General features: G+C 35.8%; 1 protein-coding gene across 1 annotated transcript in view; it reads left to right on the top strand.

The window, feature by feature from the left end:
- LOC127863778 (uncharacterized) overlaps window positions 1–23,652 on the top strand; it is a 37,675-nt gene that overhangs the window by 4,819 nt on the left and 9,204 nt on the right. Inside the window, exons 2-6 of the mRNA XM_052403423.1 lie at window positions 232–407; window positions 7,369–7,536; window positions 11,050–11,289; window positions 14,789–14,956; window positions 17,563–17,802. Coding sequence (XP_052259383.1) covers window positions 232–407; window positions 7,369–7,536; window positions 11,050–11,289; window positions 14,789–14,956; window positions 17,563–17,802 — 992 coding nt within the window. The remainder of the gene's footprint in view (window positions 1–231; window positions 408–7,368; window positions 7,537–11,049; window positions 11,290–14,788; window positions 14,957–17,562; window positions 17,803–23,652) is intronic.

Genomic DNA, 23,652 nt, shown 5'->3' with positions numbered 1-23,652 from the left:
TTATTGTTTAGTAAAAAGAGGATACACACTTAATAGTAATTATACCGATACTACACCAACATTGATTTCATTAGTTAAACAATTATTGAATTTCTGTCAAGTGATTGTGAAGTTCCAACAATGAAGCTAAACAGTCACAAACAATTGTTTTCTTACAAAGTCAAGTGCTATTGTTTAAAGGTAGTAAATTTGTAGATAACAGTTTCATATAAAAATATATTGTCTTGCCAGTTATCTCAATAGAAATCCGCTCGTCTGCGACTGCCAGCTGCGATGGCTCATTGTGACAGTTCAGGCCGGCGTCTCCAATCTCACAGTAAAGGAAGCAGTGTGTAGTGAACCCGTGCACCTGAAGGGGCGTGGTATAAGCAAAGTCACCCAAGCGGATATCAACTGCAGCACGCACGGTTGTTAATCGTTTTACCATTAAAGCCATACGCTCTTCTGAGCATATTGTGTACATGATGAATTGTTTTGTCACAATTCGTCTGTCATGCTTTGCCTTCGTATATCGTGAGTAGTCCTTGGTAACACTAGAGACCACATCATTTCAAATCTTTATGAAACTTATTCATATTTTGTTTCCAAAAGTTATCTTTGCTGATCTTATGCATGGTTCCAGTCCGTTGAAAAACATGGCAACCAGAGAGCTGGTTAGTTTTTAATAACGTACTTTAGAAAAACCTGTTACACTGTAGGGTTAACTTTTTAGTGTCATTCCACTTTGTAGGAACATTTTTTCTAAGGCTATCTTCGCAAACGGTTGTGGTCTGTTGACAAACGTGGCCACCAGATGGCAGGGAAGTCTCCCTTATATGACTTTAGTAAATCTAATTAACATTGAAACACTCACTGTTTTTAATCTGAATGAAACATGGTAGGTGTATGTATTCTAGAGATCTTGGCCGTGTTTTAAAAAGTGATTATGGTCCGTTGACAAACATGACCGCCAGGTTCACATGCATGTTTATTATATGTATATTGTAGCTAGAGCTATGCCTCGTTAACATGGTATAATTCACATTTGAGTCCAACCTGTATTTAACCTGGCCTGAACGTTTTTTGTTAACGATATCTAGACATATTTAGGAAAAGGTTCCGGTCCGTTGAAAAACATGGCCTCAAGGGAGCGAGGCAGTATCCCTTTAATGGCTATAGTGAAACATTGTTTACACTGCAAACGTCCATTTGTTGGTCCACTTCTCATTACACTTGATCAGAACATGTGTTAAATTGGTATCTGGGCAGGGTTTAAACATGGTTCTGCCGCTCTGAAAAACATGGCCACACGGGGTCGCGTCAGTTTTGTTTATGGTTTTATTAAAACATTATTAAAACTATTGAAGTAAAAATTACAGTCCAATATTCACGAAACATTTGTTAGATCAGTTGTTCTAATGAATTTATTGGCCGAATATCTTGAATAGTTCCAGTTCCTTGCAAAATATTTCCGCCATGTGGCGGGTTAGTATGCTTTATATGACTAAAGTAAAAAAGTTTACGTTCTTATGGCTTCATTAATTTGTAAGAACATTTTCAGAATAAAACCTCAGTTTCACATTTCCTAGGCTGACATAACTGGCACAGTATAAAAGAAATGCGGTAATGCGAATGTTGCGATGTTATTTTGACGGAGTCAACACACTCTCGCATGTAGGTAATTTTGAACGATGTCGCGACTATGCTTGAAATGAAATCGATAGAGATTTAATCGACTTTCCTCTTCAAACAAACACACTTTTTGCTAAGTTCTAATTTTACCATTTGTCAAAAATTTCAAATACAAGAGTATCCTTCGTATTAAAAATATCATACGAATAATTGAGAAGCGCAATCATTTAAACAACAAAATGAAATTGACTGTTTGAATGTGCCACCTCTACATCTTAATATGTAACAGCCACAACTATATGGGATATTTTTTATAAAAGTATATTTTGGTTTGTCTCATTAAGGCATTCCATTTTTCTGGCATTCTTGTAAGCTTGTCTTCAGCGCGAACTGAAATGGCATGTATTTAAGCTCACCTGATCACATATTGCTCATGGGGGGCTTTATGATTTCGTGTTGTCCGTCTTCCGTCAGTCGCAAGACGTTGTGATAATCAAATGTCGTCCATAACATATAAGTTCTTCACAACAATACAAACCTTAAATGATGTATACGCTTATTTGGGTAACACACGATTTTTCAAAAAGCTCGTGTTTCAAGACCGTCCATATATCGTTTAAAATCGGTTAGAAAGCGAACATTTCACATGTGCTCGTGTGGGAATTTGAAATAAAAGACTTATTTATTCAGATCTTTGAGTGATCTTGTACTCGAATAGTTAATGACATTAAAGTTTTTGATGTCAAAACTTGCTCAATAAAACTGTGATGCTAAAAGCCTTGCTGTTGAAATATTGAATTTCGTGTTTACAGTGGAAGTTGTGTGGTGGGTGGGGAATATATAATCTGAATTCACAGTATATTCAGGAATTGTAAGAGACACTGGATTTGTTAGTGAGATTAGTGTTGCTGTACATGTTGTGTTTGTTTGTCCGATGCCGTGTTCAGACATCGACTGTGCTTTTGAGGACGTCGACAATATGGCTGAACATCGTTGAAGTTGTTTTGCAGTTAATGAAGAATAGTTCAAGATGGACTGAACATTCTTATGATCTGAAATAGCCATACTTTGTGTGGGAGGAACTTCATGGCCTTGCAGCTTCTGGACAAGATGTTTTCGCGCAGACTGGTTTGTATAACGTTGGCCCTCAGGAACATTTGCTGTCACCGACATGTTTTTAGGAATCTTTCCTAGATTGACCACTCCAAGGCGCTGTCTCAAAAAACACTGACTAGAACAGCCATCTTTGGTGCGCGGCGCTAGGTTAAATGGACCATCGTCTTTAGAGAATCCATCTGGTCGCTTTGCCGAATAAGCCTTGTACATGGCAATTGGGTCACGAGGAGAATTTACCCCAAACATCTTGGGGTTGACCTTCCTTTAGTCGACCAGATTCTCACCAGTGCGAGTTTTTGTCTGCCTCTCATGAAACTCTTTGCATTCATCACCCTCTGCAGTGGTTCGCAGCCTCACAACTCCCCATCTAAATATAAGGTATACTATGTGTTTTGTTTTGTTTATGGTACAAAACTTTTTTTCTATTATTGCTTTTATTAAACTTAAAAATAAAAAATTACATTAAAATACACACACAAATAGAAAAACAACAGTTGTTTTACCAGTTTTGTGAAGCGGCCTTTGTCACCCGATTCTGTGAAATAATGAGTCGCGAACTGATCGAAATTAAAAAAATAGTCGCGAAATCGTTAAAATTGTGAAAATTTAAGTCGAGAACTTTCTATAATGTTGAATATTTGATTTGCGAACTTCTTGAAACTGTGAACATTTGAGTAGCGATTGTGATAAATTTGTGAAAAACGGTCATTCTCACAGAAGGAAAAAAGCCCTTAACAGTGCAATATTAATATGTATGGCTTCCATAAATTAAATTGTTGCTTTTTATTAATTTGAAATGCGCGCCTTTAAACAGGTCTGTCAGTACAATATCAGCTGCTCGCTAGAGTTATTTTCGCTAGCATTTATATAATATATTGATAATATGTGTAAATTAATTTAGATGACGTAGTCTACAAATTTGCATTTACAAACTGTTAAAACCTCAACAATTAAAAAAAATCAATTTTACTGACAATGGACACTGAAAATGGACAGCGAAACCCCTGTAAATAATTTGTCACACTATGAGTATCATTAATTAATAATTCTATTTGAAACAATTTTTTTTGCATTGGGTTTTTTATCGAAAATTTTATTTGTTAAAAAATGAGTAGGTTTTCAATAATAAAAAACATCTAATTTGAGCTATCACTAAAGATTGAAACAATTCATTTTGATAACATAGAGTTACCCACCTCAAATTGTGTTATTCAGTTGTCCCTCGTAAGCCAAAGTGGAAACTGTTATTAAGCCACATTGTGTTTAGCAGGGAACATGGAGTGTGTGGACCAAGCCAAGCAGTTTCCCAGATCTGGTCTATGTCCTCACCGTGAGAGGGTCAGCTTCCCCCATTTGCCTTAGCTCTGTATACAGCAATGTTCAACTGTTCGATTATGTGAAGGTATGCATTTTCTGCCTTACATTGCAAACATCCATCGGACTACTAAAATAGCTTAAATTGTTTGTATTAACCTTTCATTAAATAATCCAGTCAAATATACTTATTTGTGTCATTTACATATTAAAAACACATATAGAAATACAGAAAATATGCTAGTTATTGCCCCCAACTGGTTTCTCCGGAGGGGCCTAATGGTTTGCGCTCTGTGTGTCCGTCAGTCCGTCAGTCTGTGAGTCTGTCACACTTTTCTGGATCCTGCGATAGCTTCCAAAGTTCTTCATAATTTTTCATGAAACTTGAAACATTGATAGATGGCGATATGACTATAATGCACGTAATTTCATTTTGTGCCTACGTCGAAAATTCTGGTTGTTATGGCAACAAATATATAAAAGAAATCTGAGAATGGTGGAGCCGGTAGGGGACATATATTGCTGGCAATAGTCTTGTTAGAAATGCTATGAATAATTCTAATAGTTTATGCATTTATTTGGATAGGCTTTGCATTTATTGGATACATTTGCTTTCATTTTTAATATCATTATATATTAAGAACAGATGTAAATCTCGTTCTTTAGGCTTTTCTTTTTTTGCATTGAAGATTTCACGAGTCAGCGCAAAGTCTGTTCCGGAACCGGACATAATGCTGTGTGGAAAACGATGACGACGGAAATACCGATCCAACGAGCTTAAAAAGCCTCTCAATGAACTCGGTTCATAGTCCGACCCATCCGTTTAGTTAGAGAGGGGATGAATCATGCCACATAGTGATCTAACTGATGAACGGGAATTTCATGTATTTGCTTTGTTTCGCCTTTTTTTGGAAGATATCTGCGAAATTTGTTGATATCAGCAAATGTTGTTTTTTTGCTGTGCTTTTATTTTCTTGGTCAGTGATAAATTTATTGATATGTTCAATGTTATCACCCTTAAACTCATTGCTTTTTGAAGTTTCTTGCCTGATTTAATCCTTATTTTGGCCATTTATGGGATTGTTCTCAGAAGCTAGATTGTCAGTAGCAGGTTTTCCCAGTTCATGGTCAAAATCAAACATCATTCTGGCATCAAACCCAAACTTTGCCTGAAAGTCTTCATATGAAATTTCAACAACATCTTGTGTATTTGCAGTTTGTTCATTGAGTTCAGTTTCAAAGTCACTATCCTCTAGTATTAAATTCAAATTTGGATATTCAATATGATCAGACATATTTGTTGAATTTTGTACTGTTGCAGACAGCAATTTTAGTGAAGAATATTTAAATCATAATTAAATGAAATAAAATATATAACAATAAAGCTAACGTTGTGTTTTATTATTTATTTGTTTATTTTATATAATATAATATTATTCTGAGTTGATAATAATTATAAATTTATTTTTATGCCTATGAGGTCGCTGAAAATATTAGTTTCACATGAACTTTATGAATGAGGTAAAAAGTAGTTCCGTCTATAAATAGCAATCGGAAAATATCCTGAAAATAGCGGTAGTATAAAGCTGAAGTTTATACGATCGTTGTTATACTATCGATTTTCATCTGGTAATTGGATAAAATCTATTCCGACGCGCATGGCTACTTAGGTAAATAACGTAATATGATTGGTACTGCCTTTAAAAAAAGATCGCTTATCTAGCAATTTAATAGTATTATCCATGTACTTGTGCAATTATTGGAAACGACAATTAGTGTAACCCGTCCAAGGTCCTATTATGAAAATCCGCTTAAATTAAATTTAACTATATTTTGTCGAATTGTTCGATTTTTTAACGGATTCCGGTAATCTATGGACTGGTGAATATATAAAGTTAGCGAATTATGTCATTACACTCAGGCTAGTTTACCATCAAAAAAAGGAAACGTCTATCAACTTGTGTCGTTATAAATAATATATCAATGTATAATCGTTGCGTGTGCATACACATCTTGAGAATTAAGTTATGTAAATTGTAAAATGAATATTGTTATTCAGAGTAAGTAGATACATATTTATTTAGTCCAATGTCAAATTCAATTCCATGCATAATGTAAACGAGTTGTTCATTTGAACATGTCATTTTGATAATATTATAGAGATTACATATGAATTATGGAGGGCAAATTATATTTTGAAAAATGAGGAAGATGACGTCAAAATGGCTGCCGTTATCAAGATACCTCCTCAAAACTTGCTGCGTAAACCAGGATCCAATCCAAATTTTGCTTAAGAATAATAAATGTGTGCAAATAATTACAGTATTGTATGATGTATTGGGTAATTTGTTAGAGTAACAGTCATAGGTGAGTCAGTATTGAATGATGTGGGTAATGTGTCAGACTTACAGTCATTGGTGAGTCAGTATTGAATGATGTAGTGGGTAATGTGTCAGACTTACAGTCAAATAAGAATCAGTCTTGTATGATGTAATGTGTTGGCTTACCCAACAGATTTGCGTGGGGTAGTGTAAATGGTGTGTGCCTAGGAACCGGGAGAACAAGTTTGATTACCTTTGTGGTAGCATTCTTTGAGCTCCTTCGAATGACTCAAAGTAATGGTTCTACCCAGGAAGCGGACTCAAGAGTTTCAAATAAGCCTGAGGCTTTTGATTCAATCGAGCTTGAATAGATAGGTATAACTAGTTCCTATCCTTGCTTTGGCCCCTAGTTGGAGAGTATTATAACGTTCTTTCCAAAATCATAATACCAGAGTACCGGTATTGTTTCTGAAAGTTATGCTGTTCGATACAATGAATATATGTTTTGTTAAGAAAAACAATGTGAACAATTTAACACAAATACATTGAACAATGATATGTTAATGGCTTCCTATGACAATTATAGCGATTGGACAACATAGTAGAAAATATGAGTCTCCATTTTGGAAAACTAGGCTAAATGCATGTGTGCAAAGTGTCGTTTTATGTAAGACTCTGCAGTCAGCACATGTTTATTACGGATGACACTTGGCAATGACTTAACATTTATTGAAAACGAGACATCATTTTAATGAAAACATCAATGAAAGCAGAAAGTGGACTGCACATGCTTATCTGGCATAAAACTACTCAGATGTATTAAATCCGGTTTTCCTAAATGAAGGCTTATATAATTGAAAAGTGTACTTAATTTAAACAGGTTACAATGAGCTTGTCCTGTTTTGACAAAGCAACTCTTTTATCTGATTTTTAAAAATTATTTCCTGAACTTTAGCAGTGAATTGTTTTTGTTGGAAACTAATTTTTGATTTGCTGCTTCTTGCAGATACGATTGAGATATTAAAGGCCCCTAATTCTACATACGATGTTGAGCCCAATATGAAGATTGTCATTGCCATAGATGTCATCACGGACCCAGACTGGCAGAACCAGATTAGCTACAAATGGTTCTGGTACTTGTCAGTTACCACGGCGACCGGTGACCAGATTATAGGTCAGTGTAGTCAGGTCAACAACACGTTCATTTTGACCCCTAGACAATTGTTACAAACGTTTTTTTAACTAATCTTTTGTGGTCAGAGGTAACTAATATCATTTGAAAAGTGTACACAAATCGGACTACGGGAAAGTTGTGTTTATGCAAGTATTGACTCACATTTAATGATATGTGTGTCTATGCTTAGGTTTTGGGGGCAAATAATTAATTAACCCTCTCCCACTCAGAAGGACAGTGAAAATGGCTGTTTGCAAGCAGCATAAAGCTATAACGGCCTGAGAGTGACTTGAAGTTGCTTACGGCTTTACGCTGTTTGCTGCACATGAGTTTTAATTGGTTGGAAACAAAGCCTTTAAAATTTGAATCCAATAAATTTAACTTTCTAATGGACTACACATGCGTCAAAATATGTATCCAAGTGGTAAAGGATCATCAAACTCGGTATCCCAGAACTTTTCTAGACTGTTTTTTCTGTCACCTACAATTTTTAAAAACTTGCCACTGACTTCAACCTGTGGAGAGTGCCGATCACATAAAAACATATCTAATGCTTAAAGGTAAAGGTTATGCTTAGAGGTTAAAGGTGAAATAGAAGATGATTATACGAAACATACATGGGCTTCATCATTTATTTGTAAATTATAATTTAATTCCCACACATTTTCACTGTTGGTTATGACATGTTGTAGTGATTTATCCAGGCCTCATTAGCTGGCACTCCGCCATGCCTAAGTTATCGGAGCGCCACTCTACCACTTGCAAAGCCCATTAGCGCGATGTGCCATTTTATCTAGATCCATATGTTTAAAGTCTTATCTGAGTTTACAATCGTTTGTTATCTCGGTGTCCCGAAAACATGCATAGTAATGCATGACTGCGTATGACGCAATAAAAGAGGGCCTATGACCCGAAAAGTGCTGTAAAAATCAATAATCACCCCGTAGCATTTAATTTCGCGAGTTGGTATAAGCTCCAAATATGATATGTTAACTTTGCCTACGGCATTTTTGTTATGCATCTGTCATTTTTATTGGCTAAGCGGCATTATCAATGGAAACCAATCAGAAAAAAAGCAGTTTGTTCTTAATAAAACGGCATGGGTTTTGTGTCAACGAATTAATGATAGTCACTTACGTTTCTTAATGACAAACTTCGACGATCCAAACTTTTGGCACAGACTATTTATCTGAAAATCAGCAATAAATATAAAGTCCTCCCGTATGACTGTTTTTATTTCGCCCACCTACATGGGGTACACATAATATTTACCTAAATTAACGACTTTACGTAGTGTTATATAAACTAAAATGATCCGACATCTTTTGTTAATATCAGAATATTCGTAAGATACAAGGCCGTAACGGTATAGATTGTATTTACTTAGAGATAAGCCGAGTTTCGAATACTGTATTTAACAACTCAAACCCTCGCAAATTTCAAAGAACTCTTATTTACATGTAAAGCAATTTTAGTTCATCTATTTTTTTGAAAAAAAAAGAGCTATTGTCATCACATGAGCGTCGGCGTCTGCGTCGGCGAAGGCTTCTACGTCTGCGTCAGCTCGGCGTCAGGTTAAGTTTTGTGTTTAGGTGCATTTTTCTCATGAAGTATCCAAGCTACTGCATTCAAACTTAGTACTCTTACTAACTGTTATTAGGGGACTGGGCAGGCAAAGTAAAGTTCTCATTTAAACGGAATTATGACCCTTTTTTACTAAGTAACTTTAAATATATTTTTGTTTTGATCCTCTTTACTTCTAAAGTATCAAGGCTTTTGCTTTCTAACTTTTACTCCTTTCATACTACCATGGGGGAACTGTACCTGACAAGTTGAATTTTACCTTGACCTTTTAATGACCTTGACTCTCAAGGTCAATTTATTATTTTGCTAAAATTGCCATACCTTCTTTATTTATGATCAGATTTAGTTTAAACCTATTTATTTTAGCTCGATTGCATCGAAAGCCTAAGGCTTATATAAACGCTCTCGAGTCCGTTTCCTGGGCCTATAACCAGTACTTGGTGTCTTTGGGGAAGATCTAAAGAACGCTCCCACGGTGGGGATCGAACCCGTGACCTCCCGGTCGCTAGGCGGACACCATATCCATTACACCACAGCGACCTATGATCAGATTTGATTCATACTTTGACAAAACAACACTTACCTGACATACCACAATAGACTCCACCCAAACCATCCCCCATGCTCCATGCAAGAATCCCTTACACCAAAAATGATTTTTCCCCCATGTTTTTCTAATTTTGGAAAGATCATCTAATAAATGACTATACCCTCACACTATACCACCCTCTCAACCACCCGACCACTTCGACCCACCAACAAAAATAATATTTTATTTTTAAACATGGTTTTAAAAAAACACAACTATTTTCATTATTGAATTTTGAAAGACATTCTTACCATTTCACCCAAGAATCCCCCCACATTAAATATTGTTTCATTGTGTTTCTTATTTGTGGAAGATAATGTAATAAATGACCATAACCCACACTATACATCCCTCTCCATCCCCACTCCTCATTCCTTTTTTATTGAAGATTTGAGATAGGTCCTTTAAATTTAAAAACAAAAAATTGAGCAGTCTGCACCCGCTAGGCGGTGCTTTTGTTTTATTATGTAATGACTACGTATTTCATGACTGGCAAACCGGCATATACATGTATCGCCGTTTGTTTTACTCTCATTGTAACGAGGGACACGCGGATATCTAACGCTGATTGAAACTTTATTTGTTCAATACTTCATTAATTTATGAATACTGACATGATTAATAGTTAAAAATGGCATTTAGTAAAGGCATTACGAAGCATGTGGTATTTAGTTCATTCAGGGACGTATACCAATACGTGTACGTCCCTGGTTCATGTAACCTTTTCATTTGAAAACGACAAGAGCGTTCGATATGAATGTGATGTCATTGCAAAAATTTGACGTACGCTAAACATAAACATCCGGAAAGTTTACTTTCAAATAAGTTCTGCCATGATCAGTTAAAGCTGTGATTAAACGTTTAAAAAAGTTGAACATATCGTATGTGCCTTTTGTAAGAGAATCGCCGTGTGCAATGCCTTGTTTAAGTCATTCGCTATGCCCCTCTGCCCTTCTAGATTAAACACTACATGTTTTGTTGCTAGCACTGTAGGATTCTGAATTTCATTGTTACTTAAATGATATATCTCACTTGAGAAAATAATTTCATAATTCCAAATTTCGTTCCTTGTAGCTTAACCAATAATGTTACTCTTTAGAAAAGCATGTTATTCTGAATTTTCATCTATGTAAATCACCAATATTTCTACCCTTCAGAGAAGCAGCACTTCCATCTATGATCAGTATTTCCAGCGGTCACTGACCATCAAGTGGAATAATTTCTGGTTGTTTACATATAGTGGCTTAAAGATGATTTCTTCATGTATACATCTATGTTAATTGTTTTTGATAAATCGCTATGTTCAGTGAATGTTACTCACGGATATAACTACCTTACAGAGAAGCAGCCACTCCCACCCACCTCCAGCTATGACAAGTACTTCAAGCTTTCACTGTCGGGCAAGGAGCTGAGCTTCACCATACCCGACGTGAAAACACCTGTAATGGCGGACAATACGGCCGAGTATAATCTCTACCAGGACCTCACGGATGACAGGCTCTTCTCCATCAATATCAGCCACAAGTTTGACCATCGAGTGGTTAACTTCACTGTGAAAGGAAAGGAGCTGGACATAAAAAGTAGGACTTCATTTTTTTCGAATATTGCTGGGTTGTGTAGCCTCCTCCTTATATCTGAATTCAAGCTTTTCACTGTTGCATCATTAAACTTGTGTACATTGACGCGACTATGAATATAATCTTAATTGATATTCCACACTTGGCAGTGTTAATAAAAATGAGTGTTATTTCAAGTCCCGCATACCAATACGTTGAACTAACATGTGTTGAACAATGATAACCTTTTTTTAAATATTTTCCCAAAGAAATTGAGTATGCATTTATAATTGTATAAATCCATGTTTATTTCATTCATTACTTTATCGGATTTAAACAGGCTGGCTGGAATGCATTTATTTAGAATGGTCAATGCGGAGCATTGACGGGGTCTTCTATATAAATTGACGATTGCCGCATAGACAAACACGTCACTTCTATGCGGTGACACGCCAATGCGGTTTCACATCCATGTCAGTGCAGGTTTCCGTAGGGCGATACGTTAATGGCTACATGTTTCACCATGCTTTAATGTATAACACTCATAGCTAAATACTTTTCCTGAGATCCCTGTCAAATAAGCGTATTCATCGACTGCATATTATGTGACCAATCGAAAGACGTTGTGATAATCAAATGTCGTCCATAACATACAAATACTTCACAACAATGCATACCTTAAATGATTTTACACAATTATTTGGGTCACAACAGATTTTTGGAAAAGCTCGTCTGTCCAGACCGTCCAGAAATCGTTTAATTCAATAATATATACACAATTTTATATTTTGCCTAACCTATGTATAACTCAATTGTTTGCTTGAATTGGTTTTAAGTCAATTTTGTTGTCATTTTTGGGTTGTTGTATTTCATGTGCAATTGTAAAAACAAAAGAGCTTCTATTTATTATAGCTCGATTTCATCGAAATTCTCAGGCTTATTGAAACGCTCTCGTGTCCGTTTCTTGATTCTTTAACAATAATAAACGTGGTATTGAATTGGTACATTTAGTGCTGAAAGATGAATATAATTTACTTATACTTAAGATTACAGACTTTTTCATGAAATTATTCAAGAAGGTTTGAACGACGATCAGTTATACTTCGAAATACTTTACTTACATACATGGATTTAACGTTTTCAAATGCATGGAATCACAAAAGGTCACCGCTGTTGACCTCATCATCGCTTGCTGTGATCATTCCAATAATATGAGTATAGCAACTTTATACCTTTGCATCTGTTCGTACTTCCACCAAGTAAAAATCGTCAATTAATGCTCAATACGGATATGAATTGCGGTTTAATTATGTATTGTATGAAATATTGAGCACCTGTCTAAAAAAATAGTGAATGTTAATCAGAATTGTTATGTTGAGTTTCAGAAATCCTACGCATTAAGTGAAATGTGTTACCCATTTTTTTTCTTCAAAATGTTGTCTGTGCATTAAAATTCGTTACTTATTTCTTTTGAAGTGGACTGAAGACAAACTGTTCCGAGGCTCACTTAGGTTAATAACGTAATATTAATTTATGATTTGTACTGCCTTTTAAAAAAACGACCGCTTATCTAGCAATTCAATAGTAGTATCCATGTATTAGTGCAGTTTTTGACAACAACCATTAGTGTAACCCGTTCAAGGTCATATTATGAAAATCCCTTGCAGATTAAATGTTACTTTATTTTGTCGAAGTGTTCAATTTGAGAACGGATTCCGGCAATCTATGGACTGGTGAATATATAAAGTTACCGAATTATGTCATTACACTCAGGCTAGTTCACCATCTAAAACACAAAACGTCTTCTACCTTGTGCCGTAATAAGTAATATATCAATATATAATCGTTGCGTTTGCATTAAAATCTTGATAATTGAGTAATGTAAATTTGTAAAATGAATATTGTTCTTTACAGTTATTTGATATATATTTGGTTAGCCAATGTCAAATTAAATTCCATGCACAATATGAACGAGAAGTTCATTGAAACATGAAGTTTTGATAATATTATACAGATTATATATGAATTACGGAGTGCAAATTATATTTTGAAAAATGAGGAAGATGGCGTCCAAAATGGCTGCTGAAATCAAGATACCCCATCAAAACTTGTTGCGTAAACCATGGTCCAATCCAAATTTGGCTCTAGAATAATAAATTTGTACAAATAGTTTCAGTCTTGTACGATGTAGTGGGTAATGTGTTAGACTAACAGTCATAAGTGAGACAGTATTGAATGATGTTGTTGGTAATGTGTCAGACTTACAGTCATTGGTGAGTCAGTATTGAATGATGTTGTAGGTAAGGTGTCAGACTTACAGTCATAGGTGAGTCAGTATTGAATGATGTAGTGAGTAATGTGTCAGACTTACAGTCATAGGTGAGTCAGTATTGAATGATGTTGTGAGTAATGTGTCAGGCTTACAGTCATAGGTGAGTCAGTATTGAATGATGTAGTGAGTAAAGTGTCGGACTTACAGTCATTTGTAAGTCAGTTTGTATGATGTTGTGAGTAATGTTTCAGACTTACAGTCATAGGTGAGTCAGTATTGAATTATGTAGTGGGTAATGTGTCAGACTTACAGCCATAGGTGAGTCAGTATTGAATGATGCAGTTGTTAATGTGTTGGACTTACAGTCAAAGAAGTGTCAGTCTTGTGTGATGTTATGTGTCGGCTCTCCCAAAAGTGTAAATGGTGTATGCCTAGGGACCCGGAGATCGAATTTGATTACCGCTGTGGTAGCGTTATTTGAGCTCCCCCGAATGACGCAAAGTAATGGTTCTACCCAGGAAGCGGACTCAAGATTTTGAAATAAGCCTTACGCTTTTGATTCAATCGAGCTTGAATAGATAGGTATAACTATGTCCTACCCTGGCTGTGATCCCTAGTTGGAGAGCATTATAACGATCTTTCCAAAATCATAATACCAGAATACCGGTAATGTTTCTAAAAGGTATGCTCTTCGATACAATGAATATATGTTTGGTTCAGGAAAACAATGTGAACAATGTAACACAAATACATTGTACAATTATATGTAAAGGGCTTCATATGACAAGTATAGCGATTGGCTACTGAGAATTTTAAAAGTGGACAACATATTAGAAAATATGAGTCTCACTTTTGGAAAACTAGACTAAATGCATGTGTGCAAAGTGTCGTTTCAGATTAGCCTATGCAGTCAGCACAGGCTTATTACGGATGACACTTGCCAATGACTTAATGTTTATTGAACAAGAGACATTTTAATGAAAACTTCCCTGAAAGCAGAAAGTGTTGTCTCTGATAAGCATGTACGGACTGCACATACTAATCTGGGATAAAACTACTCAGATGTATTTAATCCGGTTTTCCTAAATGTAGGCTTATATAATTGAACAGTGTAGTTATTTTAAACAGGTAACAATGAGTTTGTCCTGATTTTGACAAAGCAACTTTATTCATCTGATTAAAAAAAAATCTAACTTTCGCAATGAATAGTTTTTTGTTGAAAACTAATTTTTTATTTGCTTCTTCTTGCAGACAATATTGAGATAGTAAAGGCGCCCAATGCCACATACAACGTTGAGCCCAATATGAAGATCGTCATTGCCATAGATGCCATCACGGACCCAGACTGGCAAAACCAGATTAGCTACACATGGTTCTGGTACTTGCCAGTAACCACGTCGACTGGTGACCAGATTATAGGTCGGTGTAGTCAGGTCAACAACACGTTCATTTTGACCCCTTAAAAATTGCTACACTCGGTTTTTTAACTGATCTTTTAGGGTAGATGGTATATAAAACCATTTGAAAAGTGTACATAAATCGGACTTCTGGAAAGTAGGGTTTATGCAAGTTTTTACTCACATTAGATGATTTGTGTGTCCATGCTTAGGATTTGGGTGGGTGGGGGCAAATATTTAATTAACCCTCTCCCACTCAGAAGGACAGTGAAAATTGGCAGTGTGCAAACAGCATAAAACTTGCCTGAGAGTTACTTGAAGTCGGTTACGGATTTTCTGCTGTTTGCTGCTCATCAGTTATAAATGGTTGGAAACGAAACCTTTAAAACTTGAATCCAGTAAATTTAACTTTCTAAGGGACTACACATGCGTCAAAATATGTATTCAAGTGGTAAAAGATCATCAAACGCGGAATTCCAGAGCTTGTCTACACTGTTATTTCTGTCATCTACAATTTTGAATAACTTGCCACATACTTCACCCTGTTGAGAGTGCCTATCACATAAAAACATGTATATTGCTCAAAGGAAAAGGTCATGCTTAGAGGTCAAAGGTTAAATAAAAGATGATTATACAAAACATGTATGGGCTTCATCATTTTTTGGGAAATTATTATTTGATTTCCAACACATTTTCACTGTTTGTTATGATATGTTGTAGTGTTTTATCCAGGCCTAATCAGCTGGCGCCCCGCCATGCCTAATTTTTCGGAGCGCCACTCTACCCCTTTCAAAGCCCATTAGCGCGATGTGTCCTTTTATGTGATCTAGATTTTATCTAGATCCATATGTTTCAAGTCTTATCTGATTTTACAATCGTTAGTTATCTCGGTGTCCCTAACACCTGCATATAATTGCATGACTGCGTATGAAGCAATAAAAGAGAGCCTATGACCCGAAAAGTGCTGTTAAAATCAATAATCATCCCGTAACATTTAATTGCGCGATTTGGTATAAGCTCGAAATACGATATGTTAACTCTGCTTACGGCATTTTTGTGATGCATACGTCATTTTGATTGGCTAAGCGGCATTATGAATGGAAACCAATCAGTAAAAGGAGTTTGTTCTTAAGAAAACGGCGTGTGTTTTGTTTGGGCGAATTAATGATAGTCACTCACGTTTCTAAATGACAAACTTCGACGACCCAAACGTTTGGCACAGACTATATATCTGAAATAAATCAGCAATAATTGTAATTCAATCCTTGCGTATGACTGTGTGTTTTTTTCGCTCACCTACATAGGGTACAAATTATATTTACCTAAATTAACGACTTTACATATTGTTATTCAAACTTAAATGATCCGACATCTTTTGTTAATATCAGAATATTCGTAAGACATAAGGCCGTAACGGTATAGATTGTTATTACTAAGAGATTGACCGAGTTTCGAAAACTGTCTTTAACAAGTCAAACCCTCGCCGATTTTAAAGAACTTTTATTTGCAGGTATGGCAATTTAAGCTCAACTATTGTTTGGAAAAAAATGAGCTATTGTCATCACCTGAGCGTCGGCGCCTGCGTCGGCTCGACGTCTACGTCTGAGTCTGCGTCTGCTTCCGTTTAAGTATTGTGTTAAGTTGCAGTTTTCTCATGAAGTATCCAAGCTACTGCTTTCAAACTTAGTATTCTTACTTACTGTCATGAGGGGACTGGGCAGGCAAAGTAAGATAAATCTGGCTGGCATTATGACAGATTATGTGCCCTTTTATACATAGAATATTGAAAACAAACGTGTTGTGTTTAGGTCAACTCTATTCCTAAAGTATCAAAAATATTGCTTTCATACTTGCAACACTTACTAACTATTATAAGGGGACTGTGCATAAAAAGTTATGTAACTCTTACTGGCATTTCGACAGAATTGTGGCCCCTTTTTATTTTCAAAATTGCAAATTTCGTTGAGTTTTGTGTTTTGGTCCACTTTACACCTAAAGTATAATAGCTATTGCTTTCAAACTTGGAACGCCCGCTAACTATCATTTGAGGACTGTACAAGATAAGTTGCATAACTCCGGTTGTCATTTAAACGGAATTTTTACCCTTTTTTGACTTAGTTACTTTGAATAAATTGTTATTATGTGTAGATCCTCTTTACTTCTAAAGTATCAAGGCTATTGCTTTCAAACATTAACTTCTTTCATTCTACAATGAGGGTACTGTACCTGGCAAGTTGAATTTTACCTTGACCTTTGAATGACCTTGACTCTCAAGGTCAAAATATTAATTTGTGCTAAAATTGCCATAACTTTTTTATTTATGATCAGATTTGTTTCATATTTTGACAAAACAACACTTATCTGACATACCACAATACACTCTACCCAAACCATCCCCCACGCTTCACCACAGAATTCTTCACCCCAAAAATAATATGTTTGTTCCATGTTTTTCTAATTTTGGAAAGATCATCTAATAATTGACTATACCCTCACACTATACCACGCTATCAATCCCCCGACCAATGTGGCTTAAATATGATTTCTTCATGTATACATCTATGTTAATTGTTTTTGATAAATCGTTATGTTCATTGAATGTTACTCACTGATATAATGACCTTACAGAGAAGCAGCCACTCCCACCCACCTCCAGCTATGGCAAGTACTTCAAGCTGTCACTGTTGGGCAAGGAGCTGACCTTCACCATACCCGACGTGAAAACACCTGTAATGGCGGACAATACGGCCGAGTATGATCTCTACCAGGACCTCACGGATGACAGGCTCTTCTCAATCAATATCAGCCACAAGTTTGACTATCGAGTGGTGAACTTCACTGTGAAAGGAAAGGAGCTGAAAAAAACAAGTAGGACATCATTTTTTTCGAATATTGCAAGGTTGTGTTTCCTCCTCCTTATATCTGATTCCAGCTTTTCATTTTTGCATCATTAAACTTGTGAAAATTGACGCGACTATGAATATAATCTTAATTGATATTCCACACTTTGCTGTTTTAATAAAAATGAGTGTTATTTCAAGTTACGCATACGAATATTTGACGTTGAAATAACATGTGTTGAACAAGGGTAACCTTTATTGATATATGTTCACAAAGAAATTGAGTATGCATGTATAACTGTATAAATCCATTTTTATTTCATTCAGAACTTTATCGGATTTAAACAGGCTGGCTGGAATGCATTTATTTACAATGATCTATGCGGAGCGAGTGTTCGATGGCATAGACGGGTTCGTGTATTTCAATTTGACAATTGCCGCATAGACAAACACGTCACGTCTATGCGGTGACAGGCCAATGCGATTTCACATCCATGTCAGTGCAGGTTTCCGTAGGGCGATACGTTAATGGCTACACGTTTCACCATGCTTTTATGTATAGCACTCACAGCTATATACTTTTCCTGAGATCCCTGTGAATTAAGCGTATTCATTGACTACATATTATGTGACCAATCGCGAGACGTTTTGATAATCAAATGTCGTCTATAACATACAAGTACTTCACAACAATACATACCTTAAAAGATTTGTACAACTATTTGGGTCACAACAGATTTTTGAAAAAGCTCGTCTGTCCAGACCGTCCAGAAATCGTTTAATAAAATAATATATACACAATTTTAACTTGTGTCACACCTATGTATAACTCAATTGTTTCGCTTGAATTGGTTTTAAGTCAATGTGGTTGTTATTTTTGGTGTGTTGTATTTCATGAGCAATTGTAAAAAAAGAGCTTTTATTTATTTTAGCTCGATTTCATCGAAAGCCTCAGACTTATTGAAACGCTCTCGTGTCCGTTGTCTGATTCTTTAACGATAATAAACGTGGTATTGTATTGGTACATTTAATGCAAAAAGTTGAATATAATGTTCTTATACTTAAGATTACAGACCATTTCATGAAATTATTCAAGAAGGTTTGAACGACGATCAGTTATACTTCGAAATACTTTACTTATAGACACCGATTGAACGTTTTCAAATGCATGGTACTAACAAAAGGTTACCGCTGTTGACCTCATCATCGCTTGATGTTAACATTCCAATAATATTTGTAAAGCAACAATATACCTTTTGTATGTATACGTACTTCAACAAAGAGAAAAAACGTCAATAAATGCTCGATACTTATATGAACTGCGGTTTAATTATGCATTGTATGGAATATTGAGCACCTGTTTAGAATAAAAAATAGTGGATGTAAATAAGAATGATAATGTTGAGTTTTAGAATTATTATGTATAAAGTAAATGTGTTTACCCATTGTTTTCGTTTAAAAATGTCTTTACATTAACATACCTTACCTATTTATTTTGAAGTGGACTAAAGACAATCTGTTCCGATGATCATGGCTACATGGGTTAATAACGTAATATTTATTTACGACTTGTACTGCCTTTAAAAAAACGATCGCTTATCTAGCAATTTAATTGTAGTATCCATGTAATAGTGCAATTATTGGCAACAACCATCAGTGTAACCCGTTCAAGGTCATATTGTGACAATCCGCTTTACATAAGATTAAACTATATTTTGTCGAAGTGTTCGATTTGGAAACGGATGCCGGCAATCTATGGACTGGTGAATATATAAAAGTCCCGGATTAGGTCATTACGCTCAGGCTAGTTCCATCTAAAAAATAAAACGTCTACCATATTGTGTCGTAAATAAGTAAGATATAAATGTATGATCCTAGCGTTTGCATTAAAATGAACGAGTGAACGAGTAGTTAATTGAAACATGGCCGTCAAACAAGATCTGTACTGTCGACTTTTTTAGACTCAATTATCGTTGTTTATTGACTTTGTATCAAATTGTACAAAACGCTTTAAGATAACGAATTCGTATGGATATGAAAGGTTGTGTGTTCGTGCCTATGCGAATTCGATATTATTTGGTTGAAATAAAAATTGATTCACATCTTAATAGCGACATACTTTGGTTGATCGTCGTGTAGTAATCACAGTATGCAACATAACGTCATTATTTTAAAACAATTTTAGCATAATTCGGTAATTTAATAATTCTTTAAAATAATCGGCTATTATAGCCAAAGAAGAATGATAAAAATCCGTTCACAAGTACGACCATATGGCTGGTCGATTAATTTTTGACCAGATTTAATTATATTTCGCTGCCGTATTCATACAAAACCCGGTAATGTTCAATACGATCGTACATAAAGCGGGTTTCCCCTTAAGACGTATGTAAACATATTTCCAAAGTTGAAAGCCCAAAACATGGATTGGATTTTAATCGTTTTGCTATGTTGTTACATACGTGCTTTTCCAGCAGCAGATAAATATTGTCAAAATCAATATTTCTATTTACTCACTAAACACTTCAGCCACGTCAACAGGTTTAAAACTAATATGCTTACATATATGTTATATCCCCCACGATCTCAAAATGTAACCAGTCAATGTGACCAACATATTGTTAATTACAAAAACACACAACCATGCGGGGTTGAGATTCCTTTATAAAATCGACGGTATGCCATTAAACCGTCCAGTACGGGATCGGTTACTTCAACTTCAACTGGCTTCATCACATTTGACCCTCTGTCCGCTTGTTACACATTTAATTATTTAAGTTTTTTGAAAAATGAGAAACACGACAAGGGTGCCGTAGACAGGCACTATTCATGACTAATATAAATTGGTTATTTTTGCAGCAATATGAACTGTTAAAAGGCGCCTTTTTTATTTTTCATATATTGCTTTTTTTCAATAACAATGCAGAGGCGTAACCATCCCAAGTGCATGTGTACATCGGCATTGGGCTCGGTGCCGTTGTGTTAGTTGTCACTGCAGCAGTTATCATCTTCATAAAACAGAAGAAAGCTTAAATGTTACTTGTCAATATTATATATATATATATATATATATATATATATATATATATATATATATATATATATATATATATATGTATTTGTGTGTGTGTGTTTGTTTTTACAAACCTCATTTCAATGTGATTTTGATCCTATTTATATAAGCCTATTAAGTGCATACGAATACCGGACAACATCGTACATTTGCATCACTGTCGACACTATCATGTTCGCAAATCAGATTGTTGTTGCTCTTATTTTCAATATGTACGCAAAGATCCGTTACATCTCGATTCGCTGGAACAACGGATCACGGATCTTCGCCATGCGAATATCCATGCACAAGCTGATATTTGTTTTGACATGAAAGAAACAACAACAACTTTGATCAAGTGGTCAAGATCATATTCATCAGTCATCGTTCACTTCATGGTCATCATCTTCATCGTCATCAGCATCAACATCACCAGTATTACCACCATCATCTTCTTTACCACCATCGCTGTCTTGTCGTCGCCATTTTCAGCACACTTCCATCATCATTCATTTTAAAATCCCTGTAATGTGTTATGATCATTTATGATTCGCGTTATTATTATCATGATAAATATAACCAATACAATTATTCCAATATTATCGTTATATTATGATTTAATCCCAATATGAAATTATAATGATAACAATGAAAATTTAACTCACCCGGACAATTATCAGCGTGTATTGTGCACTAGAGGTCTTTGCATCCATGGGTGTTGAGCACCAAGTCTATCATCGAAATGACAGCGTTTGGTTCCTGGGCTTTAGTTCCATCTGCACCGATGCTCTCATTTTCGTCGATAAGACAATTCAATTGACTTGATTGTCCATCAATTTTCATTCCAAAAATGTGGACTTTTCTTAACGATGCGAAATATAATGGCCCCATCTGTCGTGCATGGTGCGGTAAACCTACACTTTGCGCGAAATGAAATGTGAAGTGGTTTTATCGTTCAGCTCGAAATAGATGTGACATTTCTTTTGCTTTTTTAATAAGACTGATGTAAAGGTCTCTCTCATTTTGTGCCAAATCAATAAGACTATGCATTTCTTCAGTGGAAGCTAGTTTGTCCTCTTCCGATACTGAATCTATAATTTTATTTTGCAGCTTCTCACAGGTCTCGCACACATCGTCTCTAGAGGATGCAACCTTTATATGCGGGATGCAGGCACTCCATAATGACTGAAAGGAGCTTTAAAAAAAAAAGCACACCAGCCTCTGGACAGCTTGCTATGTACAGCTTATGAATGTTCATTTTCGTTGTACCGCTGTGTATGTATATCGGTGCCTTATTGTCTCTCCCACGCGGAGCTGCAGGTTGTGGAATTCTGATTTTTTTCCGAATAGTTGTAGACGAATTGGACAACGAGCTCAACATCGGTAAAGACCAGAGCATGTTTTGGTTTCCTTCCAGTATGTCCATGCCGGCGTCGTCCCGGACCGGTCTTGTTCAATGACTGACTTATTCATTTGAATGCACAGCGTCCTATGTCAAATAACAATCTGAACATGTATGTACATATTTCCGGACCGCGGAATGTGTATTTGCCACGAATTAACATTCTCTTTTTCCCACGCTTTGTAGAGTCATTTGTTGGACTTTCGGACAAACAGCCTTTAATGTACATTTCCTTTTCTTCCCTCGTCATTTCCCGCGTATCAAGGATGTGTTGGAGGCATAAAATTTATCGTTTCTAAGCTCATTTACAGCAAGATTCGTGGAAAATTCAAATGCTATCATCCTGTGAAAACGCATCACCGTCAATCATCACTTCTATCATCGTCAGTGGAGTAACTGCTTGATTCCACAGGCTGCCAAGAAAAGAAGGACCCAATGCGGTTTTCCATTACAGCGGTACATGCACCTTCTGCCTGGTCATTGTCGTCTTCGGAGGAGAGTTGTTGAGAATGTGCAGGCGTACATAATGGTGGTCTACCAAAATGCTCAGAAAATATACTTTCGAGCTTTTGAAAACAATAAAATTACGACATATTGATCCAATACTGTGCATCAAACATAAACTAAAAAAATCGCATCAATTTACATTTCTTTAAAATACTTGTTTCATTTAATATTGGGACCTAAAATAATTACTAGTAGCTAACACAATTATAAACAGACTGGAAGCGAACTCTGTTCTTCAGCGTGGTGCGAGTCTGGCTTACCATCTGAGCTATTGATGCTGTCGTATTGACGCCTCACACAATAAGATAAAGAAATGAAGAAGAATCATTTTACTACAAATAACATATTTCAAACCTCTTTCGTTGACTGTACACTAAACAAAATGTGTAATTAATGTTTAATTTTGGGGGAAAAAAACACATTGAATACCGCAAACGTATCAAAAGGGCAACTTCAATATACAACAGTCAAATTTGCAATAGTTTCAAGCAGTTCAACGTGAGACGAAGATTAATGTGCTTACTTCAATATAAATAAGTTCAATAACAATTGACTGGTGGTTAAATTGTTGCATATTAAACATGTCATTGCTGTATATTATTGTTGAGACCTTGTTTTGTAAAGAATTCGTAACATAAATTGCAATCGGATGTAAACCCATGTATTGCATAGAAATCAGATACTAATCTACATGTGCATACCGCGTCTATGACGCACAAATATCGAAAAAAACGCATCGTTTTGAAATATGTGCGTCCACTCGAACGCCTTGCTTAACTGTATCCGTTAACGCATACGCGAAGTACGAACCATCTTGTGTACGAGTCAAAAGTGTAGCAATAAACGCTGAGTTTAACAGAATGAGGCTTGAAGACTCCAACAAGTCTTTTGATTGGTTCAAGTCAAGTCGTTGCTGT

Source organism: Dreissena polymorpha, unplaced genomic scaffold (assembly GCF_020536995.1).
Source record: "Dreissena polymorpha isolate Duluth1 unplaced genomic scaffold, UMN_Dpol_1.0 chrUn036, whole genome shotgun sequence".
Taxonomy (NCBI): Eukaryota; Metazoa; Mollusca; class Bivalvia; order Myida; family Dreissenidae; genus Dreissena; species Dreissena polymorpha.
The sequence above is the reverse complement of the archived record's forward strand: the minus strand, read 5'-3'. Positions and strand labels throughout refer to the sequence as shown.